The sequence below is a fragment of the Oncorhynchus masou genome, chromosome 3 (genome assembly GCF_036934945.1).
Source record: "Oncorhynchus masou masou isolate Uvic2021 chromosome 3, UVic_Omas_1.1, whole genome shotgun sequence".
In the NCBI taxonomy this organism is placed as follows: domain Eukaryota; kingdom Metazoa; phylum Chordata; class Actinopteri; order Salmoniformes; family Salmonidae; genus Oncorhynchus; species Oncorhynchus masou.
In genome coordinates this window covers 1,041,701-1,051,700 of record NC_088214.1, presented here as the reverse complement: position 1 = coordinate 1,051,700, position 10,000 = coordinate 1,041,701, and the positions used below count along the sequence as shown (strand labels likewise).

General features: G+C 44.9%; 1 protein-coding gene across 1 annotated transcript in view; it reads left to right on the top strand.

Moving 5' to 3' along the window:
- LOC135508576 (collagen alpha-1(VI) chain-like) overlaps nt 1–10,000 on the top strand; it is an 83,234-nt gene that overhangs the window by 44,637 nt on the left and 28,597 nt on the right. Inside the window, exon 23 of the mRNA XM_064928849.1 lies at nt 2,963–3,025. Within this exon, the coding sequence (XP_064784921.1) occupies nt 2,963–3,025 (63 nt within the window). The remainder of the gene's footprint in view (nt 1–2,962; nt 3,026–10,000) is intronic.

The following is a 10,000-nucleotide window of genomic DNA, read 5'->3' as shown; positions in this document are numbered from 1 at the left end:
TGCCACACACCCAATACCTAACAAAACCCCAAGACAAAACACACCACAATAAACCCATGTCACACCCTGGCCTGACCAAATAAATGAAGACAACACAATATACTTCGACCAGGGTGTGACATCTCACCTCTGAATCAGGACCAATGCGTGACTCACACTATCACAGCTGAAACAATGAGTCATGATGACCAGTGTTACTGGAACAATGAGTCATGGTGACCAGTGTTACTGGAACAATGAGTCATGGTGACCAGTGTTACTGGAACAATGAGTCATGGTGACCAGTGTTACTGGAACCATGAGTCATGGTGACCAGTGTTACTGGAACAATGAGTCATGGTGACTAGTGTTACTGGAACAATGAGTCATGATGACTAGTGTTACTGGAACAATGAGTCATGATGACTAGTGTTACTGGAACAATGAGTCATGGTGACCAGTGTTACTGGAACAATGAGTCATGGTGACTAGTGTTACTGGAACAATGAGTCATGATGACTAGTGTTACTGGAACAATGAGTCATGGTGACTAGTGTTACTGGAACAATGAGTCATGGTGACTAGTGTTACTGGAACAATGAGTCATGGTGACCAGTGTTACTGGAACAATGAGTCATGGTGACTAGTGTTACTGGAACAATGAGTCATGGTGACCAGTGTTACTGGAACAATGAGTCATGGTGACCAGTGTTACTGGAACAATGAGTCATGGTGACTAGTGTTACTGGAACAATGAGTCATGATGACTAGTGTTACTGGAACAATGAGTCATGATGACCAGTGTTACTGGAACAATGAGTCATGGTGACCAGTGTTACTGGAACAATGAGTCATGGTGACTAGTGTTACTGGAACAATGAGTCATGATGACTAGTGTTACTGGAACAATGAGTCATGATGACTAGTGTTACTGGAACAATGAGTCATGGTGACCAGTGTTACTGGAACAATGAGTCATGGTGACTAGTGTTACTGGAACAATGAGTCATGATGACTAGTGTTACTGGAACAATGAGTCATGGTGACTAGTGTTACTGGAACAATGAGTCATGGTGACCAGTGTTACTGAAACAATGAGGAACTGTTTCCAGTCCCTGACCATGAGGAACTGTTTCCAGTCCCTGACCATGAGGGATTGTTTCCAGTCCCTGACCATGAGGGTCTGTTTCCAGTCCCTGACCATGAGGAACTGTTTCCAGTCCCTGACCATGAGGGATTGTTTCCAGTCCCTGACCATGAGGGTCTGTTTCCAGTCCCTGACCATGAGGGTCTGTTTCCAGTCCCTGACCATGAGGGTCTGTTTCCAGTCCCTGACCATGAGGGTCTGTTTCCAGTCCCTGACCATGAGGGTCTGTTTCCAGTGCCTGACCATGAGGAACTGTATACAGTCCCTGACCATTTTTTTTATTTTACCTTTATTTTACTAGGCAAGTCAGTTAAGAACAAATTCTTATTTTCAATGACGGCCTAGGAACAGTGGGTTAACTGCCTGTTCAGGGGCAGAACGACAGATTTGTACCTTGTCAGCTCGGGGATTTGAACTTGCAACCTTTCGGTTACTAGTCCAACGCTCTAACCAATAGGCTACCCTGCCGCCCCATAATTAACTGTTTCCCTGACCATGAGGAACTGTTTCCCTGACCATGACCATGGGGGATTGTTTCCAGTCCCTGACCATGAGGGTCTGTTTCCAGTCCCTGACCACGAGGGTCTGTTTCCAGTCCCTGACCATGAGGAACTGTTTCCAGTCCCTGACCATGAGGGTCTGTTTCCAGTCCCTGACCATGAGGGTCTGTTTCCAGTCCCTGACCATGAGGGTCTGTTTCCAGTCCCTGACCATGAGGAACTGTTTCCAGTCCATGACCATGAGGGTCTGTTTCCAGTCCCTGACCATGAGGGTCTGTTTCCAGTCCCTGACCATGAGGAACTGTTTCCCTGACCATGACCATGGGGGATTGTTTCCAGTCCCTGACCATGAGGAACTGTTTCCAGTCCCTGACCATGAGGTTCTGTTTCCAGTCCCTGACCATGAGGGATTGTTTCCAGTCCCTGACCATGAGGGACTGTTTCCAGTCCCTGACCATGAGGGATTGTTTCCAGTCCCTGACCATGAGGGACTGTTTCCAGTCCCTGACCATGAGGAACTGTTCCCAGTCCCTGACCATGAGGGATTGTTTCCAGTCCCTGACCATGAGGGTCTGTTTCCAGACCCTGACCATGAGGGACTGTTTCCAGTCCCTGACCATGAGGGATTGTTTCCAGTCCCTGACCAGGAGGTATTGTTTCCAGTCCCTGACCACGAGGGGCTGTTTCCAGTCCTTGACCATGAGGGTCTGTTTCCAGTCCCTGACCACGAGGGTCTGTTTCCAGTCCTTGACCATGAGGGTCTGTTTCCAGTCCTTGACCATGAGGGTCTGTTTCCAGTCCTTGACCATGAGGGTCTGTTTCCAGTCCCTGACCATGAGGGATTGTTTCCAGTCCCTGACCAGGAGGTATTGTTTCCAGTCCCTGACCAGGAGGTATTGTTTCCAGTCCCTGACCATGAGGGATTGTTTCCAGACCCTGAGACATGAGGAACTGTTTCCCAGTCCCTGACCATGAGGAACTGTTTCCAGTCCCTGACCATGAGGAACTGTTCCCAGACCCTGACCATGAGGGATTGTTTCCAGTCCCTGACCATGAGGGATTGTTTCCAGTCCCTGACCATGAGGGATTGTTTCCAGTCCCTGACCATGAGGGATTGTTTCCAGTCCCTGACCATGAGGGATTGTTTCACTCTTTTCCCACGTAGTGCACTGCTCTGTGGACCAGAACCTTAAAGTATGGAATAGTGTCCATTAATCTGTGTGTGGTGGGAAACAACCGTCTTTATCTCAGACTTGAAAATTGGCCACTTTTGTGGTCTGGTCTGCTATTGACTGAATTATCCAGAGGTTTCTGACCCCTGGCTTTTGACCTTTAGGGTGGAAAGGGAACCCCAGGACCTAAAGGAGATGACGGAGAGCCTGGAGACGCTGGCCTGGACGTGAGTCACACCGTCTCTCTCTCTCTCTCTCTCTCTGTCTCTCTCTCTCTCTCTCTCTCTCTCTCTCTCTCTCTCTCTTTCTCTCTCTCTCTGTCTGTCTCTCTCTCTCTCTCTGTCTCTCTCTCTCTGTCTCTCTCCCTCTCTCTCTCTCTCTCTCTCTCTCTATATATATATATATATATATATATATATATATATATATATATATATATATATATACTCCTTTCTATTACTCTATGCAGCGCTCTAAAGTAAGACCAATCTGGTTGCATATGTGACAAAATATTTTGCTTTGCGACCATGTATTTTATGCGACTAGGAAAACAATCTCTCAGATAGTAATTGTGGTAATGATGAGGCTTCGCTGTACCGTAGTTTCAAAGTGAGAAAGAAGTGAGTGCAGATTGGATTGCGTCATGGTTGTGCCCAATGCATTATATATGCACTAGATGATTGACAAGGGGCACGGTTTGGAAGCCACCGTGTCTCCAGCTTGGCTCTCCCCTCACCATTGTAAAGAATATGTTGGAAGCTATAGAAATACATTTATTAATGTCTACATTTATTCTATTACAGACACCTTAATGCATTAGAAACAAACAACTATGAGAAGTAGACATTGTTCTAAAGCCCAATGCTCTGACCTACTACAGTAGCTATGTTGGTGTATTGTTCTTCAAACAAGGTGTTGGCAAACCTTCTCAAACAGCCTAACTCCTACTCATAGTGGAGGTACTCCCACAATTAATGGCATTTGTACCACATACAAGTTCAAGCATTGGACTCTTCACACACCACACTAATCCCATTCCAATACCTTTTTATAGCTGTTTTTTAAGTTATATGAAAGCAACCTTTGCTCCTATACTTACAAGACCATCATACTTGTTTGAGCTGTGTTGTCTTGTAGTAATGTGGAACCTGCTTTTTTTTTGCGTTTTGCGAATTGCGTTTTTTAGATCAAAGCGAGCCGCATGGGCACATTTGTGACCGACCGGGTTGATTTGTTCTTATGTCGAAAAGGGCCTCCTCAGTGGCACAGTGGTCTGAGGCACTGCATCGCAGTGCTTGAGGCGTCACTACAGACCCGGGTTTGATCCCTGGCTGTGTCACAACCGGACGTGACCGGGAGTCCCATAGGGTGGCTCACAATTGGCCCATCGTCGTCTGGGTTTGGCCGGGGGGGCTTTGCTTTGCTCATCGCGCTCTAGGGACTCCTTGTGGCGGGCCGGGGGCCTGCAGGCTGACCTCGGTCGTCAGTTGAACGGTGTTTCCTCTGTTTCCTTTGGTGCAGCTGGCTTTTGGGTTAAGGGGGCGGGTGTTAAGAAGTGCGGTTTGGCGGGTCATGTCCCGTAGGGTCACTGCAGTTTAAAAGCAAGCAGTAACACAATATACAGGGGTACCAGGTTAGTAATGAGGCTATATACAGGGGTATCAGGTTAGTAATGAGGCTATATACAGGGGTACCAGGTAGTAATGAGGCTATATACAGGGGTACCAGGTAGTAATGAGGCTATATACAGGGGTATCAGGGTAGTAATGAGGCTATATACAGGGGTACCAGGTAGTAATTAGGCTATATACAGGGGTACCAGGTAGTAATGAGGCTATATACAGGGGTATCAGGTAGTAATGAGGCTATATACAGGGGTACCAGGTAGTAATGAGGCTATATACAGGGGTATCAGGTTAGTAATGAGGCTATATACAGGGGTATCAGGTTAGTAATGAGGCTATATACAGGGGTACCAGGTAGTAATGGGAGTACAGGTTAGTAATGAGGCTATATACAGGGGTACCAGGTAGTAATGAGGCTATATACAGGGGTACCAGATAGTAATGAGGCTATATACAGGGGTACCAGGTATTAATGGGAGTACAGGTTAGTAATGAGGCTATATACAGGGGTACCAGGTAGTAATGAGGCTATATACAGGGGTACCAGATAGTAATGAGGCTATATACAGGGGTACCAGGTAGTAATGAGGCTATATACAGGGGTACCAGGTAGTAATGAGGCTATATACAGGGGTACCAGGTAGTAATGAGGCTATATACAGGGGTATCAGGTTAGTAATGAGGCTATATACAGGGGTACCAGGTAGTAATGAGACTATATACAGGAGTACCAGGTAGAAATGAGGCTATATACAGGGGTACCAGGTAGTAATGAGGCTATATACAGGGGTACCAGGTAGTAATGAGGCTATATACAGGGGTATCAGGTTAGTAATGAGGCTATATACAGGGGTACCAGGTAGTAATGAGGCTATATACAGGGGTACCAGGTAGTAATGAGGCTATATACAGGGGTATCAGGTAGTAATGAGGCTATATACAGGGGTACCAGATAGTAATGAGGCTATATACAGGGGTACCAGGTTAGTAATGAGGCTATATACAGGGGTATCAGGTAGTAATGAGGCTATATACAGGGGTATCAGGTTAGTAATGAGGCTATATACAGGGGTATCAGGTAGTAATTAGGCTATATACAGGGGTATCAGGTTAGTAATGAGGCTATATACAGGGGTATCAGGTAGTAATGAGGCTATATACAGGGGTATCAGGTAGTAATTAGGCTATATACAGGGGTATCAGGTTAGTAATGAGGCTATATACAGGGGTATCAGGGTAGTAATGAGGCTATATACAGGGGTATCAGGGTAGTAATGAGGCTATATACAGGGGTACCAGGTAGTAATGGGAGTACAGGTTAGTAATTAGGCTATATACAGGGGTACCAGGTAGTAATTAGGCTATATACAGGGGTACCAGGTAGTAATGAGGCTGTATACAGGGGTACCAGGTAGTAATGAGGCTATATACAGGGGTATCAGGTAGTAGTGAGGCTATATACAGGGGTACCAGGTAGTAATGAGGCTATATACAGGGGTATCAGGTAGTAATGAGGCTATATACAGGGGTACCAGGTAGTAATGAGGCTATATACAGGGGTATCAGATAGTAATGAGGCTATATACAGGGGTACCAGGTAGTAATGAGGCTTTATACAGGGGTATCAGGTTAGTAATGAGGCTATATACAGGGTGTATCAGGGTAGTAATGAGGCTATATACAGGGGTACCAGGTTAGTAATGAGGCTATATACAGGGGGTACTGGTTAGTAATGAGACTATATACAGGGGTATCAGGTTAGTAATGAGGCTATATACAGGGGTATCAGGTTAGTAATGAGGCTATATACAGGGGTACCAGGTTAGTAATGGGAGTACAGGTTAGTAATGAGGCTATATACAGGGGTATCAGGTTAGTAATGAGGCTATATACAGGGGTACCAGATAGTAATGAGGCTATATACAGGGGTACCAGGTTAGTAATGGGAGTACAGGTTAGTAATGAGGCTATATACAGGGTGTATCAGGTTAGTAATGAGGCTATATACAGGGGTACCAGGTAGTAATGAGGCTATATACAGGGGTACCAGGCAGTAATGAGGCTATATACAGGGGTACCAGGTAGTAATGAGGCTATATACAGGGGTACCAGGTAGTAATGAGGCTATATATAGGGGTACCAAGTAGTAATTAGGCTATATACAGGGGTACCAGGTAGTAATGAGGCTATATACAGGGGTACCAGGTAGTAATGAGGCTGTATACAGGGGTACCAGGTAGTAATGAGGCTATATACAGGGGTACCAGGTAGTAATGAGGCTATATACAGGAGTACCAGGCACAGGGAGTATTGGTGCCAATTTGATGTGCTGTAGTACAGGTTAGTAATGAGGCTATATATAGGGGTACCAAGTAGTAATTAGGCTATATACAGGGGTACCAGGTAGTAATGAGGCTATATATAGGGGTACCAAGTAGTAATTAGGCTATATACAGGGGTACCAGGTAGTAATGAGGCTATATACAGGGGTACCAGGTAGTAATGAGGCTATATACAGGGGTACCAGGCACAGGGAGTACTGGTGCCAAATTGATGTGCTGTAGTACAGGTTAGTAATGAGGCTATATACAGGGGTACCAGGTTAGTAATGAGGCTATATACAGGGGGTATCAGGTAGTAATTTGAGTACAGGTTGGTAATGAGGCTATATACAGGGAGTACCAGGTATTAATTAAGCTATATACAGGGGTACCAGGTAGTAATGAGGCTATATACAGGGGTACCAGATAGTAATGAGGCTATATACAGGGGTACCAGGTTAGTAATGGGAGTACAGGTTAGTAATGAGGCTATATACAGGGTGTATCAGGTTAGTAATGAGGCTATATACAGGGGTATCAGGGTAGTAATGAGGCTATATACAGGGGTACCAGGTTAGTAATGAGGCTATATACAGGGGGTACTGGTTAGTAATGAGACTATATACAGGGGTATCAGGTTAGTAATGAGGCTATATACAGGGGTATCAGGTTAGTAATGAGGCTATATACAGGGGTACCAGGTTAGTAATGGGAGTACAGGTTAGTAATGAGGCTATATACAGGGGTATCAGGTTAGTAATGAGGCTATATACAGGGGTACCAGATAGTAATGAGGCTATATACAGGGGTACCAGGTTAGTAATGGGAGTACAGGTTAGTAATGAGGCTATATACAGGGTGTATCAGGTTAGTAATGAGGCTATATACAGGGGTACCAGGTAGTAATGAGGCTATATACAGGGGTACCAGGCAGTAATGAGGCTATATACAGGGGTACCAGGTAGTAATGAGGCTATATACAGGGGTACCAGGTAGTAATGAGGCTATATAGGGGTACCAGGTAGTAATTAGGCTATATACAGGGGTACCAGGTAGTAATGAGGCTATATACAGGGGTACCAGGTAGTAATGAGGCTATATACAGGGGTACCAGGTAGTAATGAGGCTATATACAGGGGTACCAGGTAGTAATGAGGCTATATACAGGGGTACCAGGCACAGGGAGTAATTGGTGCCAATTTGATGGCTGTAATGTACAGGTTAGTAATGAGGCTATATACAGGGGTACCAGGTAGTAATGAGGCTATATACAGGGGTACCAGGTAGTAATGAGGCTATATATAGGGGTACCAGGTAGTAATGAGGCTATATACAGGGGTACCAGGTAGTAATGAGGCTATATACAGGGGTACCAGGTAGTAATGAGGCTATATACAGGGGTACCAGGCACAGGGAGTACTGGTGCCAAATTGATGTGCTGTAGTACAGGTTAGTAATGAGGCTATATACAGGGGTACCAGGTTAGTAATGAGGCTATATACAGGGGTATCAGGTAGTAATTTGATACAGGGGTACCAGGTAGTAATGAGGCTATATACAGGGGTACCAGGTAGTAATGAGGCTATATACAGGGGTACCAGGTAGTAATGAGGCTATATACAGGGGTACCAGATAGTAATGAGGCTATATACAGGGGTACCAGGTTAGTAATGAGGCTAGTACAGGTTAGTAATGAGGCTATATACAGGGTGTATCAGGTTAGTAATGAGGCTATATACAGGGGTATCAGGTAGTAATGAGGCTATATACAGGGGTACCAGGTTAGTAATGAGGCTATATACAGGGGTACTGGTTAGTAATGAGACTATATACAGGGGTATCAGGTTAGTAATGAGGCTATATACAGGGGTATCAGGTTAGTAATGAGGCTATATACAGGGGTACCAGGTTAGTAATGGGAGTACAGGTTAGTAATGAGGCTATATACAGGGGTATCAGGTTAGTAATGAGGCTATATACAGGGGTACCAGATAGTAATGAGGCTATATACAGGGGTACCAGGTTAGTAATGGGAGTACAGGTTAGTAATGAGGCTATATACAGGGTGTATCAGGTTAGTAATGAGGCTATATACAGGGGTATCAGGGTAGTAATGAGGCTATATACAGGGGTATCAGGTTAGTAATGAGTCTATATACAGGGGTATCAGGTTAGTAATGAGGCTATATACAGGGGTACCAGGTAGTAATGAGGCTATATACAGGGGCATCAGGTTAGTAACGAGGCTATATACAGGGGTACCAGGTAGTAATTAAGCTATATACAGGGGTACCAGGTATTAATTAAGCTATATACAGGGGTATCAGGTAGTAATGAGTCTATATACAGGGGTACCAGGTAGTAATGAGGCTATATACAGGGGTATCAGGTAGTAATGGGAGTACAGGTTAGTAATGAGGCTATATACAGGGGTACCAGGTAGTAATGAGGCTATATACAGGGGTACCAGGTAGTAATGAGGCTATATACAGGAGTACCAGGTAGTAATGAGGCTGTATACAGGGGTACCAGGTAGTAATGAGGCTATATACAGGGGTATCAGGTAGTAATGGGAGTACAGGTTAGTAATGAGGCTATATACAGGGGTACCAGGTAGTAATGAGGCTATATACAGGGGTACCAGGTAGTAATGGGAGTACAGGTTAGTAATGAGGCTATATACAGGGGTACCAGGTAGTAATGAGGCTATATACAGGGGTATCAGGTTAGTAACGAGGCTATATACAGGGGTATCAGGTAGTAATGAGGCTATATACAGGGGTACCAGGTAGTAATGAGGCTATATACAGGGGTACCAGGTAGTAATGGGAGTACAGGTTAGTAATGAGGCTATATACAGGGGTACCAGGTAGTAATGAGGCTATATACAGGGGTATCAGGTTAGTAACGAGGCTATATACAGGGGTATCAGGTAGTAATGAGGCTATATACAGTTGTACCAGGTAGTAATGAGGCTATATACAGGGGTACCAGGTTAGTAATGAGGCTATATACAGGGGTACCAGGTAGTAATGAGGCTATATACAGGGGTACCAGGTAGTAATGAGGCTATATACAGGGGTATCAGGGTAGTAATGAGGCTATATACAGGGGTACCAGGTAGTAATGAGGCTATATACAGGTGTACCAGGTAGTAATGAGGCTATATACAGGGGTATCAGGTAGTAATTAGGCTATATACAGGGGTACCAGGTAGTAATGAGGCTATATACAGGGGTATCAGATAGTAATGAGG